At 45.7% G+C, this 21794-nt stretch overlaps 1 protein-coding gene across 1 annotated transcript in view; it reads left to right on the top strand.

Moving 5' to 3' along the window:
* LOC311224981 (calsyntenin-2-like) overlaps positions 1-21794 on the top strand; it is a gene marked incomplete at both ends in the record, with an annotated part of 513638 nt that overhangs the window by 349451 nt on the left and 142393 nt on the right. Inside the window, one exon of the mRNA XM_084310155.1 lies at positions 12391-12539. Coding sequence (XP_084166281.1) covers positions 12391-12539 — 149 coding nt within the window. The remainder of the gene's footprint in view (positions 1-12390; positions 12540-21794) is intronic.

The raw sequence follows: 21794 nt of genomic DNA, 5'->3' as shown, positions 1-21794 counted from the left end.
GAGAGACATTTTCATTTGAGATGTAAATGTCTCCTTGTGGATCTGTGAGGTCAGCAAGTGTTCCTGTGCATGCGTTGGTGTCCCCACAGCAGTGGCGGCCGCCACTGGGGGGCGCTAGGGCGCCGCACCCCCCTGCCGCCCCCCCTGGTAAAGAGTCTATTTGTCTTAGAGCGTGAAGGCAAGTTCTTTCGACGGTTAACTAAGCTTAGGCACTCTTTCAAAGTTGGTTAAGGTTAGAGTTTGTCTTAGAGCAGGGCGATAGAACGCCAGGTAGTTTGCAGGCTGTTTGACGAGGAAATGGGCAAAGACACAGCTCTTCACAGTACTTGTTGCCGTTGTTGGTTAACAACAAGCTATATGGATGCAGTGTGGACAACTGGACATGCATGGAAAATGGACATCAACACAATCTGGACAGTGGAGTGGAGTGGATATACTTTATCAAGCCCTTCTGCCCTGCTGGACCACTGTGCGTTTCAACTTAACAAGGTATAGTTGGATCTCTCTCTCTCGCTCTCGCTCTCGCTCTCGCTCTCGCTCTCTCTCTCTCTCTCTCTCTCTCTCTCTCTCTCTCTCTCTCTCTCTCTCTCTCTCTCTCTCTCTAATTTCGCCACGTGTGGGGCATAACCACTCAGACAATGAATGGTAACTTGTTAAAATGACGAGATATACATATGTGTTTATTATTGAATCGATCTGACATCATCTGAGAGAGAGAGAGAGAGAGAAAGAGAGAGAGAGAGCGAGAGAGAGAGAGAGAGAGAGAAAGAGAGAGAGAGAGCGAGAGAGAGAGAGAGAGAGAGAGAGAGAGAGAGAGAGAGAGAGAGAGAGAGAGAGAGAGAGAGAGAGAGAGAGAGAGAGAGAGAGAGAGAGAGAGAGAGAGAGAGAGAGAGAGCGAGAGCGAGAGCGAGAGCGAGAGCGAGAGAGAGCTGTGCGTGTTTGTGTTGGGCTATTGGAAACGTGGTTGCATTTGACTGACTGTGATCATATATTGATCGATGGCAATGGTGATAATATTCGCCAATGCGTGCCTTGTACATGTTTGCAAAATGTTTGTTATAGCGCCCCTAGTGGAGAAGACAGTGGCGGCCGCCACTGCCCCACAGATGAGCACATTTCCCTGGGCCTGGAAATGGCATGTCTCTGTCTCAAGGGTATAGGGAAAATGTCCTCTGAGAAGTAGGGGGATTCGGAGGGGGGGATATATATTGCACAAATAAACAAATCATTTTCTGTTAATAGGAGCTCTTTCTTTAGTTTTAACCATATGTAATATTTGCCCATTTTCAAGGGGTCAATTTGATGATGTAGATCAGATTTATACCAAATGATTAATCCTCCTGATCCTCTAACTCTATTAATGTTGCTGTGTTTCTGAGATGGTACTATTATTTCTCTATAACCGTTGGGGCAGTAGGTGACAGTGTCAGCTTTACACCATGTCTCCTGTAGAATAATGATGTCGACATCTTTAAGGTTTGTTTTGAGTTCCGGGGCTAAACTCTTCAGCCCAAAGGTTGAAGACTTCAGGCCCTGGATGTTCCACATGCAAACTGAAAGGGATTTCATTATACAAGAGAGATGGCACAGGTAAAACAGATAAGACAGTAACTACTGGATTGTCAAGAGAGGTACGAACGTTGAACTAAAATGCGGTGTTTACTGTATGTTAACAGATTTGGCAATGGGGCGACAATAATGTATACAAGAGGCATGGTATTCTATCTTTGGCCTTGCTCTGCTGGCAGCGGTTTATTTATCACGTTGTCTCATAATACAGCAGCACATATGATCTCCTCTCCGGGAGGGGCAGAAGTGAGAAGAAGGAACAGTAGGAGGGAACCAAGGTTTATATAGTCCCAACCGGGTGTAGACAATAGACGCTCCGCCTACAGCGCTCTCCAGTGGACACAGATATACATGCAGTCATGAGGGCAGTAGAGAGCAATTACAGTCAGTTACAACCATACATACACCCTCTATATTCAACACTGTATTTTGTAAATGTGTGTGTTTGGTTATTGAGAACATTGTTAGAGCTGATGCATTTTGAACAATATGTAAAATGTTCTTTCAACAATATAAAGTACCAATACTAATTCAGCTTTTAACTAGCTTTTCTTTGTAACTAACAAGTGTTGTCTTAATTAAGTGATGCGTAAATGCGAGTAGTGTGTGTGTGTATGTGTATGTGTATGTGTATGTGTATGTATGTGTGTGTGTGTGTGTGTGTGTGTGTGTGTGTGTGTGTGTGTGTGTGTGTGTGTGTGTGTGTGTGTGTGTTATGAGACTAGTTCAGCTTAGTGCAGATGTACTGGAGGAGCTGTTTAATCTCACTCATTCCTTCAGAGTTCACTCTTCCTTGGAGGACCTCTGCGTAGCTGCGTGGGGCCTGGTGTGGTTCTCCATGCTGTGGGTTGGGAAGGGGCCGAGGGCCAGGCTCTTGGTTCTGGTAGAGTCTCTGGTTTGTTGAGGGGTAGTAGCCTGGGCCAGGGCCAGTCTGGTTGTGCTGCTGGAGCTGGTGATGTTCTGGTGAGGTGGGGGGTCTGTGGGGTGCGCTGGGTCTGGATGGATGTCTGGGAGGTCTTTGGCTCCTGGTGGGGTCTGAGGCGTAGTGGGGGTCCCTGGGAGGTCTTTGGCTCCTGGTGGGGTCTGGGGCGTAGTGGGGGTCCCTGGGAGGTCTTTGGCTCCTGGTGGGGTCTGGGGCGTAGTGGGGGTCCCTGGGAGGTATTTGTCTCCTGATGGGGTCTGAGGCGTAGTGGGGGTTCCTGGGAGGTCTTTGGCTCCTGATGGGGTCTGAGGCGTAGTGGGGGTCCCTGGGAGGTCGTCTGGCTGGTGTAAGATGGAGGCTTTGATGGCCCAGTGCCACATCTTTTATTGTTTTTGTAAACATGCCCACTGCCTGCTTTTTTAAGTGGGAGTGGTCGTACAGGTGCTCAGGCGTTATATATATATGATGTGCAACGTGTACATTTGGGAGTGAGGCACATCCTCTGGTGATGTCAGCGTTCACCCTAAGTCTCTGCAGGGTAGCAAGGTTGAGATGGTGGTGCGTGAGTCTGGGAAGGTCACAGCTGCTTTCTCTGCTACTCTGGTGACCAGACTACCAACCTTTTCCTGTTCCTCCCGCAGGTTGTTGGTGCCAGTGTGGATGATAATATGGCCTGGTGTGCCAAACTCTGTGCAGTGCATCCTCTAATGTGGGGCACCAGATTTTGGACACTTTTGTGTTGGGGAAAAGTTTTTGTTCTTGGATGAACTTGCCATTTGAGTCTATTAGGATAGCAACCTCAGTGTCCTTTTTCAGGGTGGTGGGCTGACGGTGTGAGATGCTGGGGGAGGAGGGGGCCTGGGGGGCTTGAGAGCCTCTCTCTGCTGCATCCTCACTGGGTGGTGGGGGCTCGCTGCTGGGTGGGTTGGGGGAGGAGGGGGCCCGGGGGGCTAGAAGGCCTCTCTCGGCTGCATCCTCGCTGGGTGGTGGGGGCTCGTGGTGGGTGGGTTGAGGGAGGAGGGGGCCCCGGGGGCTTGAAAGCCTCTCTCAGCTGCATCCTCGCTGGGTGGTGGGGGCTCAGTGGTGGGAGGGTTGGGATGGGGTGAGGGGTTGTGGCTGTTCTGTACTGGTAGACATCAGCTTCACCATGATGGCTGATATTTCCTTTGACATCTCGTTTCTCACCTGCATTATTTCACGCCTCATGATGTCCTTTGTTTCCCTAAGTTCTGTGGTGAGGGCCCGGTTGTCCTTCTGCAGGCTGGATATCTGTTCCCTCAGCTCCTGTGTAGCAGACTCCAGCTGGTTCTTCCACTGCTGGAGGTCAGGGTGTGGTGTGGGGCTGGTGGAGAGCTGCTGTTCTCTCAGCTCAGTGAGCTCCACCTCTAGTAGAGCCAGTCTGTCTCTCAGGAGGCTGACGGTGTGGTGGTCTGGGTGCTGGTTGTTATGACCAGGAATAGGGGATACCTGGCTGTTTGTTGTCTGGGTGCCTGTGGTGATGGGAGAGCTCAGAGTGCTTCCTGTGTCCTTTCTAGATGCTGCCCCCTTCTCCAGAGTGGGGAAGTCCTGTCCAAAGGAGCCAAGGGCAGCTTCGTTACCTTGCACCATGACCGTACCATTTTGGTAAAAGTTGACAGAAAAGAGCCTTCTCTCTTGGTCCTTGTCTCCGTCCTCAAAGATCTGAAGTTGTCTTCCCTTGCAGATCCCTCTCTTGGATATGAAGCTGTAGTGCTTTGATATGGCTGTATGCCATGCAGTGACATGCTCAGTGAAGGAGAGCAAGTTGGTAATAACACCAGTGTTTTTAGAGTGGTCAGAATATTCTCGTTGTAATCTATGTCTGAACTGTACTCTCCCGTGCTCTGATTTGATCTCTTCTGGATATTAAGAAAAACAGGGAAGGAAAATGCCTGCCGCTGCCAGTGCTGCTGTCTCAGTGTACATGTTGCTATAGCAACTGGATAAACAAAGATGGGATGTTTAACTAGATTCAGATTCAGATTCCTTCATTGAGCCATTTGTGTAAAACACATTGGTAATTGTTGCAGCAATACAGTGTATGCATTTTCTTTTCTTTTTTCACAGTAAACGACAACACCAACACAGACACAGGACAAGAAACAGTGCAGTGGAGGATTAATCAATTAAATATATATATATATATATAAAGTGAAGAGTGCAGAGTTCCAGTAGGGACTAGTGCAGTGCAGTCAGTGTCATTGTGCCAGTGTCACTTGGGGGCAGAGGGGGGGGGGGGGGGGGGGGGACCTGAGGCATTGATCAGCCTGGCGGCTGAGGGGAAGAAGCTCAGTCTGTGACGAGCTTTCACAGCCTTTGGGATCCTCAGCCTTCTCCCAGAGGGGAGCAGGGTGAAGAGGCTGTGACCGGGGTGGGATGGGTCGGCCATGATCTTCCTCGCCCTCTTCAGCGCCCTGGAGTCGTGCAGGGACCTGAGGGAGGGCAGGGGACAGCCGATCACCCTCTCCGTGGAGCGAATCACCCGCTGCAGCTTGGCGAGATATTTTGCCGCTGCAGCGGGGAACCAGGAGATGATGGAGTGGGTGAGGATGGACTCAATGGGTCTCATTCCCGAACATTTTTCAAAGATATATTCTGGAAGACTTATCTTGGAACCACTGAGACATAATCAATGACAAGTTCACTCTGAGTCCTGAACGTGCTGGTAATATGTCTTAAGTGGCTGAAAAGGTCACACAAATTATATGATCTGATATCTGCTTGGAGAATGGCATTCTGTCTTAAACTCGAAAGCGCGTTCCCTTTCACTTCATTTGCATACAAAACAACGCCTCCAGAGCTCCTTATAAGGCAACTAGTGACGCAGCTGTGTGCAAATGGAATGGCGGAAGTGCTTTGCGAGTCTTGCGAGCCGCGTGATTACGAAACCTAGCGTCATGTCAGTGCCAATCAGAGAGCGTCTCCGAGAAATGCGGCTAGGTTTCGTAATCACGCTTGCGTGCCATCAAAACTAGATTAGATTAATGTATTGGCATCATATACAGCTCGCGGTACACCTGCCGCAGCGCGCGCACACACACACACACGCGCGCGCGCAGTACTGTATATGAATGAATGAATGAAATATAATATATATAGCCTACGGCGGGCGTAATGAATGAACGCAGTATGGCTTATTATTCCATAATTAAGCCTATAGGCTACTGTTCATTCGTAGGCGCACACAAGACTTGTTATGGAATATTAATGCAGTCTATTTCCACCGATTAGCTTTAGTTCTTATTTATTTATCCATTGTCATTTCAGTGTTGGTGTATAGGCTATATAGTGTATTTCAATATAAGTTTAATTGATTAATGATATATTCGAAGGAATGCAGGTTTATAGCTATATCAACCCCCTCCAATGTATAGTAAATGACCAAGTATGGTTTTGTCAATATTCCAATGTACAGTTTTGCTTGTACAGTGTAAGTCTATCCCCCACGCACCCCTCCTACCCAACCTCCTCCAACAGTTTCTACGTCAAATGTACTCTCTTTTCTGGACTCTTTTTGTATCACAAACAGTACTGTATTTGCAAATCTGGTATGTCATAAATGTATAGATGTAGCAGTACTGTCTATCTGTGTCGTGTGTCTCATATATGTTATGATGAATTGAAAATGGGGGACCCTGATGTAAACAAGACGAAATTCTTTCTCTGGTCTGCATACTGTACTGTACCCATTCTGCAATCTGTTAATAAAGTTTTCAATCAATCAATCAATCAAACAAAGGTCTGTCCCATTGTATACCATATCAATGGGATACATTGCATGTTGACCTGCATTCTTTCAAATGTATATAATTAATCATTAAAACAGATGTGTAACAAATAAGAAATACAAATTCCACAGAAGGCATTAAATTATTATTATTTTCAATCATTTCACAATAATTGCATAATTGTGTTTGAATATCTGAGTAATTATTTGTCCAAAATAGCTGGTTCAGATATGGTTAATCCAGCTGCCCTGTGATCAGATGAATCCATATTATAAATTTTTCCGACATCAAATTCGTAATTTCTTATCGTACAAATATTGTCATATTTATTTTAATTATGATTAAGTAATTAATTCCAAGGAGGCCTGTAGCATTGACGTGAAGGAATCACTATGAGAACACAGTCTGTCAAGTTATAACATTTTAAATTAGTCAATCAATCATGAGATTTGATCGTGGGCTGAGAGCATATTTAAGTGTGCTCCTCAGCACTCTTAGATCTGCTCTCAAATAAGATCTGAGGAAAATTTGAAGACTCCCACTCCCAGCCCTAATATGTCTTAAATAGGCCGAAATCTGGCTAAGACGAAATATTTTGTCGTAACTTCGTTCGAGAATGAGACCCACTGAGTCCATTCCAAAATCCCTTATGTCATCTGGGAGACGATAGGGGGCGCTTTTTTCCACATCTGATCGCCGGCGGCACTCGGGTATACTAGGGTAGGCTCGCGTGATGCAATATGATTTCAGATCGCTAAAAAAAAATAATAATAATCTGAGAAATCTCGTGAGTGGCTTTCAACGAGATATTAATAATTCCGAGAATACTCGTGAGTGGCAGTGAAAGTGTTAACAATCAAAAGTTAAATATTAAATCAGGAGCTCATCTTCAGCATGACTCTCACTGGGGCCTATCTCTCTCTCTCTGACTCTCAACCCCCCGCATGTTCTCTCTGACCCTCTTCGCTCGCTCTCTCTGACCCCCCCTCTATCTATCTATCTATCTATCTATCTATCTATCTATCTATCTATCTATCTATCTATCTATCTATCTATCTATCTATCTATCTATCTATCTATCTATCTATCTATCTATCTACATACCTACCTACCTACCTACCTACCTACCTACATCAACTAGTATACAGCTTTAAGACACTAGGCGACAGTCTTAACACACAATGGGTATCATTCCCGAACGGATTTACGACCAAAAATTTCCTCTTAGGCAGATTTCTGCCCATTTAAGACATATTAGGGCTGGTAGCGCGATTCCCCAAATTTTCCTGAGATCAGTTTTGAGCATGGCTGAGAGCAGATTTAAGAGTGCTGAGGAGCACACTTATGATTGATTGACTAATTGAACATTTTATTAACACTTTGACTGCCACTCACGGCTTTTCTCGGATTTACAATAGTTACGTTGATTTCTCGGAATTTTTATTATTATTTTTTTTTAGCGATCTGAAATCATATTGCATCACGCGAGCCTACCCTAGCCTACCCAAAGGCCGCCGGCGATCAGATGTGAAAAAAGCGCCCCCTATCGTCTCCCAGATGACATCAGGGATTTTGGAATGGACTCAATGAAAATGGATGGGGGAAAAAAATATTCCAGTCCACATTTTCCAGTCCACTGATGCAGCCGGGGTTACCAGAGTTCATTCTGGAGACTCTGAGCCGCGGAAAGCATGAGTTCTACTGTATACACGTTAGATCTATACACTTATCGATTTTTTCGAATTCGAAGGAACCTATGTTATCAGTGTTAGGATAATCAGACTCGTTTTGATGAAGATATAAGCTTTTTTCTGATATGTGCTCCAGCGGTTTCACTGTAAAATCCATGAGGAAATGAAAACGGCTATTATCAGCGCGCGCCTCGAATGTGCGTGCGTGTACGTATACTATTGATCATCTAGCGTTTATTTGAAAACGATTCATAAATAGGCCGACAAATATCAACGTTCTGGAATATTCCAGTAAAAGACGATTATCACAGAATGGGCTGTTTTTTACCTCAAAATGGGTGCTTTTCAAAATGCTCTCAAATGGAAATGAACCGATAAAAAAACAATCTGCCTTGACAGCACTGACTGGAAAATGATTCTTTGATAAGCGACGGGCAGATTAGACACATAGCAATAATTTAAAACATAGATTAGGCGATATTAACGTTAACATTAGCGCCGATGGTGGCATTCAAGCACTAAGTCGTGCGCCCCCTGGTGGCACTGAAAGTGTTAACTTGACAGACTGTGTTCTCATAGTGATTCCTTCATGTCAACGCTACAGGCCTCCTTGGAATTAATTACTTAATCATAATTAAAATAAATATGACAATATTTGTACTATAAGAAATTACGCATTTGATGTCGGAAAAATAAATAATATGGATTCATCTGATCACAGGGCAGCTGGATTAACCATATCTGAACCAGCTATTTTGGACAAATGTATAATTACTTTAATTACTCAGATATTCAAACACAATTATGCAATTATTGTGAAATGATTGAAAATAATAATTATTTAATGCCTTTTGTGGAATTTGTATTTCTTATTTGTTACATATCTGTTTTAATGGTATACAATGGGACAGACCTTTGTTTGATATAGCTATAAACCTGCATTCCTTCGAATATATCATTAATCAATTAAACTATATAGCCTATACACCAACACTGAAATGACAGTGGATAAATAAATAAATAAATAAGAACTAAAGCTAATCGGTGGAAATAGACTGCATTAATAGTCCATAACAAGTCTTGTGTGTGCCAGTATGGCCTATGTGTCTAATGAATGAACGGTATAGGCTTAATATATTCTGGTTACTTGTTTCATTGGGATTTGGTGCTGTATATGTGCTCTGCCCTACGTGCAGTATAGGTACAGTCTGTATGTATGCGGACTGTGCCTGTACTGTGCGTGGGGCGGAGCATGTATGTGGTATCTACTGAATCCTAATGAAACAAGTCATTAATGGAATGATAAGCCTATACTGCGTTCATTCATTACGCCGTAGGCTATATATATAATATTTCATTAATTCATTCATATACAGTACTGCGCGCGCGTGTGTGTGTGCGCGCGTGCGCTGCAGCAGGTGTACCACGAGCTGCACTATATATGATGCCAATACATTAATCTAATCTAATTTTGATGGGTCGCAAGACTCGCAAGGCACTTCCGCCATTCCATTTTCACGCAGCTGCATCATTAGTTGCCTTATAAGGAGCTCTGGAGGCGTTGTTTTGTATGCAAATGACCTGAACGGGGACGCGCTTTTGCGTTTGAGACATATGCCATTCTCCAACGCAGATATCAGATCATATCACAGGTGCAAACGTTTGAGCCACTTAAGACATATTACCAGCGTGTTGGGGACTCAGAGTGAACTTGTCATTGATTCTGTCTCAGTCGGTTCCAAGATAAGTCTTCCAAGAGAACTCTTTGGAAAATATTGGGGAATGGGTCTCATTCCCGAACGGAATTACGACCAAAAATGTCCTCTTAGGCAGATTTCTGCCCATTTAAGACATATTAGGGCTGGTAGCGCGATTCCCCAAATTTTCCTGAGATCAGATTTGAGAGTGGCTGAGAGCAGAGAGTGCTGAAGAGCACACTTATGATTGATTGACTAATTGAAAATTGTATTAACTTGACAGACTGTGTTCTCATAGTGATTCCTTCATGTCAACGCTACAGGCCTCCTTGGAATTAATTACTTAATCATAATTAAAATAAATGACAATATTTGTACGATAAGAAATTACGCATTTGATGTTGGAAAAATAAATAATATGGATTCATCTGATCACAGGGCAACTGGATTAACCATATCTGAACCAGCTATTTTGGACAAATGTATAATTACTTTAATTACTCAGATATTCAAACACAATTATGTAATTATTGTGAAATGCCTTCTGTGGAATTTGTATTTCTTATTTGTTACATATCTGTTTTAATGGTATACAATGGGACAGACCTTTGTTTGATATAAACCTGCATTCCTTCGAATATATCATTAATCAATTAAACGTATATTGAAATACACTATATAGCCTATACACCAACACTGAAATGACAGTGGATCATGAAAGACGAATTACCCCAAAATCTCTGCTGATTAACCTGGAGTGTCACTAACGGAGTTTCGTAATCCAGCTCATTATCAGCACATTTCTCTGCCAATGGGTTGTTTTTGTCTGCAAGGAAAATCTTCACTTCTTATCTGAGTTAAAAAGGGCGATTTAATACTCTACCTTGAGATAGCCTCCTCACTTCATTGTGGTATAGCAGCAGCTGGTTATGTGCAGAGCGCATTTCATCGTGACCAACCGGCACCGCTTCTGACAACAAACCTATCCATTGCGAGTCCAGGTTACACACAAAAGACCAGACCCCCGGCCCCCTCCCGCGATTATACATGCGCAGGATGTAGTGAGATGTGTATTGGAATGCTGTGTGTCGGCCCTCCGTTGATGAAGGGGCGAGACATGGCAAATACACACAGCTGCCGGGTGGAAAACTCGATGTGAGTTTTTATTTTTTTGCCAATGCTGTCACCTACCCGCAACCCCACTTTGGGTCGCGACGCGTAGTTTGAGAACCGCGGCTCTATAACAGTGCTTTGTATCTCTCTCAACCTTATGGCAGTGCAATCACCATTGCATAAATGGCTTCCTCTTGTTGCAGAGTAAAAAGGGGCCCTATTCCACCTCTGTGAGGTTGTCTTGCAATCCTATGTGGTGCAGAGTAAAATTACAGTAATGTACAGTAAACATGAGATATACTGCTTTAACCCATATTACTGTAGTGTACAATAACAGTGCTTCCCACTTGTAAAATGCTGCAGTACAGTACCATACTGTAAATATGGCAAATCTTTACTGTAATACTACTTTACACTACAATAGAATAAATCTGTGCTGCAATAAAGCTGTAAGTCTAAATGTAAAATGTAAAAAGTGACAAGTTCTTGTCCCACTGTAAGCTTCATGTATGACACAAAGGCATTAGTGCAGTGCAGATTGTTTAGTGCTGAATTACTGTCCAATATACACACCTGTTCTCCCGACTAAATGTTTGAATAATTGAATTTACAGTGGTTCTCCCAACATTTGGCTGCACCCTTCGACCAGCCTCAGCCATTGTGAGGCTATGATTGACAACATGGTCCACAATTGTAGCCATAATTTCATCAGGAATCTGGAATGTACTTGGCATCTTCTTCCCCTTCCCCTGTTTTGTCCCCTTCCCCTTCCTCCCCGCATCCTCGCCCCTCTTCCACGATGCTGACCTTCCATTTCTGTGTCACAGTATTGTCGAAATGGTACACACTATGTCCTGCTTGGTTCATATATGCTTGTCAACTGAGGGTTCATGGGATTCAGCTTTGAGTAACTGTGGAGAAGTGGCTTATCATTGGTTACTTATCAACTAATGCTTCACACCCTCTCCTCATCAGTGAAAGCTGAGGTTCACCCAAGATAAATTGTTAATTTGGGGGACATTTTCAGGAAAGAAATATAAAGAAATGTATAAAATTAGCTTGACAGATTTTGACTAGTTTTTGTATATCATGACTCGAGCAATGAAATGAGGACTATTAGTTGTATAGGTAATGACTTCAGCATTCATAAGTATAGTTAATTTTGACTGACATGACATAAGCAAATGATAATGTTATAAAACAGCGAGAATTGTATGAAAGCAATTGATGCATGTCCAAAAGCATTTGCAATTTGTTGGAAGGAATGAGAAACTGCTACTATGATGTGCACAAATGACTAAATGTTGTGGAGGTTGAACGAAAGAAAATCAATGATCAGTTTATCTGTAAAATTAGAAATTCCATTCTCTCTCTACTCTATAATTATATGACCTGTATCATGCCTCCTACTACCTGTACCCCCCCCCATGATGCTATGATGCCGGAATTTCCCCAATAAAGGGATATCTTCGCCCTGCATAGAACCCAACAGGAGGGCGGAGACTCATGAATTATATTAATATTCATGAACCCCCCACTGAGAAAGGCAGTTACACAATAAAAGTCAGTCTTTTCTCTCTCTCTCTCTCTCTCTCTCTCTCTCTCTCTCTCTCTCTCTCTCTCTCTCTCTCTCTCTCTCTCTCTCTCTCTAGTTCCACTTCAACCCAGCTCAGTCTATCCTGGTGATGGAAGGGGAGGACCTGGAGAATGTGAACACAGCTCTGAGGAAAGTGTCATACATCAACTCGCGCCAGTTCCCCACGGCGGGCATCAGACGCCTCCACATCTCCACCGCAGTGCAGTACGTCTCTCTCCATACCTCCCTACCTTCTCTGGTGCTTCTTTCTGCCTCTCATCTGTTACGTCTCTCTCCGTACCGCCCTACCTTCTCTGGTGCTTCTTTCTGCCTCTCGTCTGTTACGTCTCTCTCCGTACCTCTCTACCTTCTCTGGTGCTTCTTTCTGCCTCCTGTCTCTTACGTCTCTCTCCATACCTCCCTACCTTCTCTGGTGCTTCTTTTTGCCTCTCATCTGTTACGTCTCTCTCCATACCTCCCTACCTTCTCTGGTGCTTCTTTCTGCCTCTCGTCTGTTACGTCTCTCTCCATACCTCCCTACCTTCTCTGGTGCTTCTTTCTGCCTCTCATCTGTTACGTCTCTCTCCGTACCTCCCTACCTTCTCTGGTGCTTCTTTTTGCCTCTCATCTGTTACGTCTATCTCCGTACCTCCCTACCTTCTCTGGTGCTTCTGCCTCTTGTCTGTTACGTCTCTCTCCGTACCTCCCTACCTTCTCTGGTGCTTCTTTCTGCCTCTCGTCTGTTATGTCTCTCTCCATACCTCCCTACCTTCTCTGGTGCTTCTGCCTCTCGTCTGTTATGTCTCTCTCCGTACACGTCCGGTGTGAGAGGACGCAGGCGCTGTTTTTTTCGCCGCTTCTCCATCTGAAACTTAGTTTTATAGTCTATCTGTTTAGTTTCTCTACTTTCTACCTGCAAAGTTTGTTTGTCTCTACAAACAATCTCTACTTTTCAGTCAATTAATTATTTAAACATTTTCCTGTTTTCTGTTTGGATTTCCACCAAACTGTTTGGACTCACCTGTCCCACTGTTAGCCTGCAGCTTCCTACCGGTACCTCCAACGGTAGCCAGCTCCCTGCTGTTTTCAAGGATTATTTTTTGTTACTGTTCCGCTGCTCCATACTGGTGGGACTACGAGGTTTATTTCCTGGACAACCTTACAACTGGCACGGTGTGGTTGGTCTTCGTTGACTGGGATTGCTGCCTCCTCAGGCTAGCTGTCAGCTAGCCACCCTCCAGTTAGCTGTTGGAGGCTAACATCTCCAGCTAACTCCACTGTCTCCTGTCTGTTGAGTAGCAGCGACTAACGTCTCTACCACTATCACGGATCTTCTATCATGCTGTGGACCATCTCATTTTGTCTGGCACTTCTTCTCTGGTCATCAAGTCATTGGCGACCGACTGACAACGGATTCAACATTACATCCTTCCCAGCTGGCATGTCTCTGAAATACTCTGTTTCACAACTACTCAAACTCAATAATGTCAGCGCTCCTCCGTGCCTCTCAGTCATCAAAACACTTGGACTCCTGCATCACCCTCGCTACATCCACCGATCCTCCCGGATAAAGTTTGCTTACTCCTGGTCTGACTCCAATCACATCTCCATGCTCTGGTCTCCACAGCGCACTTCCTCAACAACATTACGTCATCACAACAACCCACACGTGCGTTCTGTCTGCCTCCGCCCCCTTCCCAAAGCACACCAGTCTGACCAAATCCAACCACATCTCAAACTTGCTCTGTTTAACACCCGATCACTAAATATAGATAAGGCCCCTCTACTCAATGAATTCATTACTGACAATAACCTGGACTTTCTTTGCTTAACGGAAACATGGCAAAAACCCCTGGATTATTATTTTCTTAATCAGACCACCCCTGATGGCTACTCCTACATGGTCAAAGGTGGAATAGCCACATTCCACAAAAGAAGCATTGGCACAAGCAATATTACCATCCCGGCTGCGTCTATGCTTTTACCAATGCGTTCGTGTTTCCGGGTTCCCGTTTTGCGCTCCGATTGGCCACTGACCTACGCTAGTACGCCCCCCTCGCTATGAGCGTAGAAGGATGCTGCCTCCAGGAACAGCTGTTTCCGCGTGACTTTATGTGCGGGCTCGCTCTGAGGGAAGGAGGCCGTTCATATTAATTTCTACATTTTATACATAATATCCCAGCGTTTCAACCAGCTGCACATTATACTCACAACTCTGTGCCATCTCTCCATCCATCCTTTTAAATTGGTGATGTCAACATACATGTTGATACTTCGGACTCCAAAACCTCCACAGAATTCCTGGACATTTTAAACTTTTTCAATCTCACCCAACATGTTGATTTTCCCACTCACAAAAAAGGTCATACACTGAATCTGGTCTGCACATCTGGCATCTCCATCAGTAATCTCACCTGCTGCAACCTCACCATCTCTGATCATCTGGCTATCACCATGGACATTCTCATCCCTACTCCTCCAATCAAGCAGATGCGGTCCATAACATTCCGTAATCTCAAATCCATCCACCCCTCCTCTCTCTCCTCCCTACTGACTGACACCATCCCTGATGCCTCCCTCTTACAGCATGGCTCCCCTACAGACCTGGTCAACATCTACAACAACACTCTCTCCTCCTGTCTCAATCAGCTCGCCCCAATCAAAACCAAGTCTGTCTCCTTCACTCACTCCGCCACCTGGTACACCGATCACCTACACCACCTTAAATCCAAAGGCCGCCAGCTCGAACGGCTATCCAATAAAACCGGTCTCACTGTCCATAAAGATGCCTACAAACAACATCAACAGCTCTACAAAGACGCCCTCAACTCTGCACGGTCCTCCCACTACTCTGCTATCATAAAGTCTGGCAGCAACAACCCCAGGACTCTGTTTTCCACCATCAACACACTTCTTAAACCCTCTGACACAATCTCCTATTCCTTCACTGTCAGTAAATGTGTCTCCTATCTGTCACATCTCCAAACAAAAATGGACAAAATCCACACCCAACTAACAAATGTCTCCACCAACACTGTCTCCCCTCCGGATTCAACCCCCCCTCCACCGCCCAACCCCCCTTTTACATCCTTCACTGAAATCACTGCATCAGACCTATCCTCAATTATCTCTACAATGAAAACTTCAACCTGCATCCTGGACCTTATCCCCTCCATCCTAGGCTTGTCTCCCTGCCCTTTCTCCCCTAATCACCTCCATCTTAAAACTCCTCTCTGACCACTGGCCTATTTCCCCCCGCCCTCAAAATTGCTTCTGTCACCCCCTTACCAAAAAATACCCGGACTCAACCGTGAAACCCTTGATAATTTCCGCCCCATTTCCAACCTCCCCTTCCTCTCAAATCATTGAGCGAGCCATTGCCTCCCAATTAAAATTCTACCTCGACAACAATAACCTTTATGATACCTTTCAATCCGGATTCCGCACCAGACACAGCACCGAAACTGCTCTTCTAAAGGTCACCAACGACATACTCCTCTCTGCCGACTCTGGTTCCCTCTCCATCCTCATCCTCCTAGACCTCAGTGCTGCTTTTTTGACACCATCAGTCACCCCATCCTCATCACTCGTCTCCAGTCCTCCGTTGGCATCTCCGGAATCCCCCTCACATGCTCCAATCATACCTCTCACACAGGCACCAATTCATCTCCATCAACAATTGCAAATCCCCTACTGCCCCCATCACTCATGGTTTCCCCCAAGGCTCAGTACTTGGTCCCCTGCTCTTCATCCTCTACATCCTTCCACTTGGTCTGATCCTCCGCCAACATGGCCTCCGCTTCCATTGTTATGCAGACGACACTCAGCTCTACCTCTCCACCAAGACTATCACTCCAGCTACTCTCTCCACCCTCACCACCTGCCTCACAGATATCAAAACATGGATGCAAAATAACTTTCTCAAACTAAACTGCAATAAATTAGAAATCATCATTATCAGTCCAAAATCCCTCACCAGCCACACCCAGGATTTCTCCCTAAATATTGATGGTTCCATTGTCACCCCCTCCACTCACGTCCGTAACCTTGGCATCATCCTGGACTCCACCCTTTCTTTCCTCCCCCATGTGAACCACATAACCAAAACGGCCTTCTACCACCTCCGGAACATTGCTCGTCTCCGCCCCTCCCTATCACTCTCCGCTGCTGAAACACTGGTTCATGCATTCATTTCATCAAGACTGGATTACTGTAACAGCATCCTCTACGGCTCACCAAACACTATCCTCAATAAACTCCATGTCCAAAACTCTGTTGCCCGCATGCTCACCTCCACCCGTCGCTCTGATCACATCACCCCTGTCCTCCACGACCTCCATTGGCTTCCGATCAAATACAGGATACAATTTAAAATACTTCTCTCACATTTAAAGCCCTCTGACAACCTTGCCCTTCCCTACCTGTCCGACCTCCTCCACCGTCACACGCCCACCCGTCGCCTTAGGTCTGCTGATGCCAACCTCCTAACACCTCCCACGACCAAGCTCCGGACCTGGGGCGACAGTGCCTTTGCTGCTGCTGCCCCCTCCCTCTGGAATGCCCTCCCCAGCCATATCGGCGATGCAAACACCCTGACATCTTTTAAATCAGCCCTCAAAACCCACCTTTTCAATCTTGCTTTTGACCTTTAATTCTGTCAGTTTTATTTGATTTTGTCATGTATTATTTTGTTCTGTTTTTGTTTTGCCATAGTTTTGTCCCTTCTACCCATGTAAAGCGTCTTTGAGCACCTGGAAAAGCGCTACATAAAATTGATGCATTATTATTACCTCCCTACCTTCTCTGGTGCTTCTTTCTGCCTCTCATCTGTTACGTCTCTCTCCGTACCTCCCTACCTTCTCTGGTGCTTCTTTCTGCCTCTCGTCTGTTACAGTACGTCTCTCTCCATACCTCCCTACCTTCTCTGGTGCTTCTTTCTGCCTCCTGTCTGTTACATCTCTGTGTGTCTGTCTGAAGACTGTGTGTGTGTGTGTGTGTGTGTGTGTGTGTGTGTGTGTGTGTGTGTGTGTGTGTGTGTGTGTGTGTGTGTGTGTGTGTGTGTGTGTGTGTGTGTGTGTGTGTGTGTGAGTGAGTGAGTGAGTGAGTGAGTGAGTGAGTGAGTGAGTGAGTGAGTGAGTGAGTGAGTGTGGGTGGGTGGGTGGGTGGGTGGGTGGGTGGGTGGGTGGGTCACTCACTGTCCCTGAACGTGTGGCAGGTACCCAGAGGGGTAACCACTGGAATCGCAGAGCGATGAGAGAGGGTGGGGGGAAAAAATAAATAAATACAAATAAAGCACAAGTATAAAATAACTGGGGAGGGGGGAAACAAAGTAACCACGACTGCCTAGCAGTTGAAAACAACAAAGAAACCAACAGCACTATAGACTGAGAAAACCCTAAAATCATGAGCTTGAGACACTCTACTAGTGAGGGAAAACATGAAATGGACAAGCATCCGAACACAGTCAACCAAGCCTACTTCAAGGCACTGCACACCTGACACCAATCAGGTGGCAATCAAGCCCACACACCTGCCATGCCGCATGGCAATTAACTGGTGTCTGGTGATTGACAGCTCACCAGAGAAAACCAAAAATACATCCAAAGCACCTTAGAATAAACTAAAATAAAACCCACATAAACCGTGATCCATCACACAGATATAATAGTCTTACTTACTTTCTCTCTCTCTCTCTCTCTCTCTCTCTCTCTCTCTCTCTCTCTCTCTCTCTCTCTCTCTCTCTCTCTCTCTCTCTCTCTCTCTAAATGGTAAATGGCTGTAAACCGACACTGGAGGCACCCATGCAATGTGCCAATCTGCCTGCGTGTAGCTTATTGACAGCGGAAGAGTGCAAGAATGTGACAATGTGACCATGTGACCGCGGCAGCGCGAGAGAGCGGCAGTGCGGAAATAGGCTGTCTATTGCCATTCTCTAAGACAAACTCTAACCTTAACCAGCTCCTTAACAGCGCCTAAACTTAACCCTTCTAACCTTAACCAACTCCGAAACAATGCCTAACCTTAACCTTAACCTTAACCATGCCTAACCTTAACCGGCGAAAGAATACACATAAAAAAAAAATAAATAAATAAAAATTCAAGGGATTCAAACTTGTAACCAACGGACCGCAGGACCGCAGGACCACAGCGCTGCCAGGTGAGCTAAGCTTCGAATGAAAATCATCAGCGATTACGCCTACATAATGCCGCAAGCTCTGCCGCTCCGCTCCGCTCTGCGGCTGCCGCGCCTGCCGCGGGGCGTGTCGCAGCCAATCAGGGAAAACGCGGAAGCACTCGGGCGCACTCTTCCGCTGTCAATAAGCAATAAGCAACCTGCCTATCAGGAGCAATTAGGGGTTAAGTGTCTTGCTCAAGGACACTTTTACATGCTGCCTGGGAGGAGTGGGAATCAAACCAGGAACCTCCGGATTACCAGATCCCTCTCTTATTCTCTCCCTCTCTTTCACCGCCATGGGTCTCTCTTGTTCTTTAATCTAGCGTTTGCTGTGCCACTAATTCTCACATTTTCATGTCCTTTATTAATCATTTAATCTGGGTTCTGCCACACACAGAGAGAGAGAGAGAGAGAGAGAGATAGAGAGAGAGAGAGAGAGAGAGAGAGAGAGGGAGAGATTTGATTTTTATAAAAACTTTATTCTTTACTAAAATTACACAAGATGCAACAAAACGTTCAAAAATAAAAATATACTCTCTAACTCAAAACCAAAACAAACAAAAAACAACAAACACAAAACAAAACAAAACAAAACACACAAAAACAGAACAAAACAAAAAAATGTATTAGGGACAATGATGCTGAACCTGAACCAAATTGTCACTTGAAATTTTCCCCCACAGGGAAAAAAGAAACCTAAACGATCCAAAGTTCTGGGCGTATCAGAGAGAGAGACACCGGAGAGGCACCGTAGAAACCGTTGTCCTGAGAAGAGCGTCTCTAGCTTCACCTTTCCCCGCGTGGTACAACACATCAGGCCTTTGTGCGTGTCCGACAGACTCCAGTCAAAACTTATCCCGTGGATAAGCAGGGCCGCCCTTTCAGCTGACCATCCTCCTTCAGCCTCATCACATTTGCTCCTACCGTCCACCAATCTTATATCACATGGCATCGATGATGTCGGGGGCCGAAAACAGAGCAAGGGGATCGAAATGCACTCTGGACCGACATCCTCATCAGACAGTATGTCACCCTTTCCTCCCCGTCCGAGGCCGCCTTTTCCTCCCTGGTTCAGATGCCGCTCCAACATCACCTCCCACTCCCCCGTGCGGAGACTGGCAGCCCTCAGTGACTTCCCATCGAGCAGTCTGATTCGAGAGCTCAACGCCCTAATGAAACCCATTCCGAACATCGGGTAGAAATTAACCAGCAAAGTCCTCTTTACCATCACCCTCCAAGGCTGAATCAGGAAACCGTTTATTTCGGCGTAGACCGCGATGAGCCCCACAGTCATACCTTCCAACCCTTGAACAAGGTACCGGTGCCGGTAACATAAAAAGACAGCAGAGACAACATCCCCCATGACGACTCTGATGAAAAATCTGCCGAAGGAGTAATGCGTGGCCTCCCCATCGGGCATGAAAACGATACGCCCCGCTCCTGTCTCTGAATCCTCCATAGTCCCAGTCCTCATAAAATTCCACAAAATTATAAGAGTATGAGATGAACAAAAAAAGTCTCAGCCTCCTTTCCCCGGTATCGGGACACCTTGAAAAGTCCAGCCCCAAGTGACACCACACCAGTCCCTTCAATAAAAAACCTCTCATTTCAGAAATAAAAAAAAGTAAAACAAAAAAAAACAAATAAAACAAAACAAAAACTACACCGATTCCACTCCAGCCTCCTCCACACTGGGGCCCTGCAGCACTTTCTGCACAATCTTTCTCATCCTGTATATATCTTTGTCAACAAAAGGACCACCTCATATGTTCCTTTGCTGCTGCAACAAACAAAATTTTATCCGGAAAAAAATCTTTCACCTCTACACTCTTCCTGTTCTTTGTCAACTTTAAAAACAGTTTCATTGCATCTAGTGAATAGGAAAAACCATCGCTCTCATATTCATCATCACTATCAACAACCATCTCTGCCCATAAACGCCCCTGTGTACTCTGCATACTGCTAAGTTCTTCCGTCACACCTGTCTTCTTAGCTTGAGAGCTCGACACCCCAACTACCTCAATCTTCCTCTTCTGCCTAGCAACCCCCACCCCGCCGTCCCCCTCCCCCATGTCAATATCCTCTACTTCCTCCACCCTGACCCCCTCAACATCTACAGCTACCCCAGGTACACTCCCCACATCTGTAACCCTTCCCGCCCCAACCCCCCCCCCCCACATTTTCATCCCCACCATCTTCTCTTTGCATTACAAGAGGTCCACTTGCCCCCGCTGTAACCCTTCCCTCCACGCCCCCCCCCCCCACATTTTCATCCCCACCATCTTCTCTTTGCATTACAACAGGTCCACTTGCCCCCTCTGTAACCCTTCCCTCCACGCCCCCCCCCCCCCCCACATCTTCATCCCCATCATCTTCCCCTTGTATCACAACAGGGCCACTTGTCCCCTCTGTAATCCTTCCCACCCCCCCCCCCCCCCCCCCACCTTTCCAACTCCACCATTCTTTCCCCATGCTGCAAACTCAGCCGTACCTCCTCCTTCCATTTCCTTATCACTTCTATCCGGTACGATAACCTTCTCAGAACTCTCCCCACTACCCCTCCTCCCTTGTCCCCCCCCCCTCAACCCCTCGATTCATACCCCAAGCTGCTCTTCCCTTCTTCATTGCACTCTCCCCCTCCTTTTCTCCCCTGCTCGGCCCCTCCCCAGGGCACGCTTGCCTCTGATGCCCCTCCCTTCCACACGCAAAACAGCGCATGTTTTGTGACGTCGCAAAAATAACATACTGTAAAGTGTCACAGCCAACTAAGTAACACTGGGTGGTATGACATCCTGATCTTATATATGATTATGGGGAATGTCTGTAGATTCTTCCTGGACAATGGAATAGAAACACGTTATGTGTAAACACATGTTAAAGTGCCACAAGTCAACGAGTGACACTTTGTATAATATTCTTATGTTTATTATATATGATTGGAGCTATGTATATGACCTGTATACTCTTTATACACTTATAAAACTATGTTACAGTTAATGTGCAGTCGGAGTGAAGAGCAGGCCTGAGCTGAGAGCAAGTCGGCACAGTTTAACCCTGTCCGGTCTGCATAGAATATAGCCAGCAGTCTCCCTCGTCTGCATCCCCTTGAGTTGGGGCGAGTGAGAACGAAGGGGGGGGGGGCCCCTTCGGAATGCAATCTCTGAGCAGGGTGCTTTCCACAGCAGGTTGTCACACTCTGCGTAGAGTAGACAAGGATAGGTACAAGTGTGTGCATATATATGTGTACACTGTATGCTATATATATATGTACTGTATTATACATGTAAGTGTATCTGTATATATCT

This window comes from Notolepis coatsorum (assembly GCF_963971535.1).
Source record: "Notolepis coatsorum genome assembly, chromosome: 1".
NCBI classification, from domain to species: Eukaryota; Metazoa; Chordata; class Actinopteri; order Aulopiformes; family Paralepididae; genus Notolepis; species Notolepis coatsorum.
The sequence above is the reverse complement of the archived record's forward strand: the minus strand, read 5'-3'. Positions and strand labels throughout refer to the sequence as shown.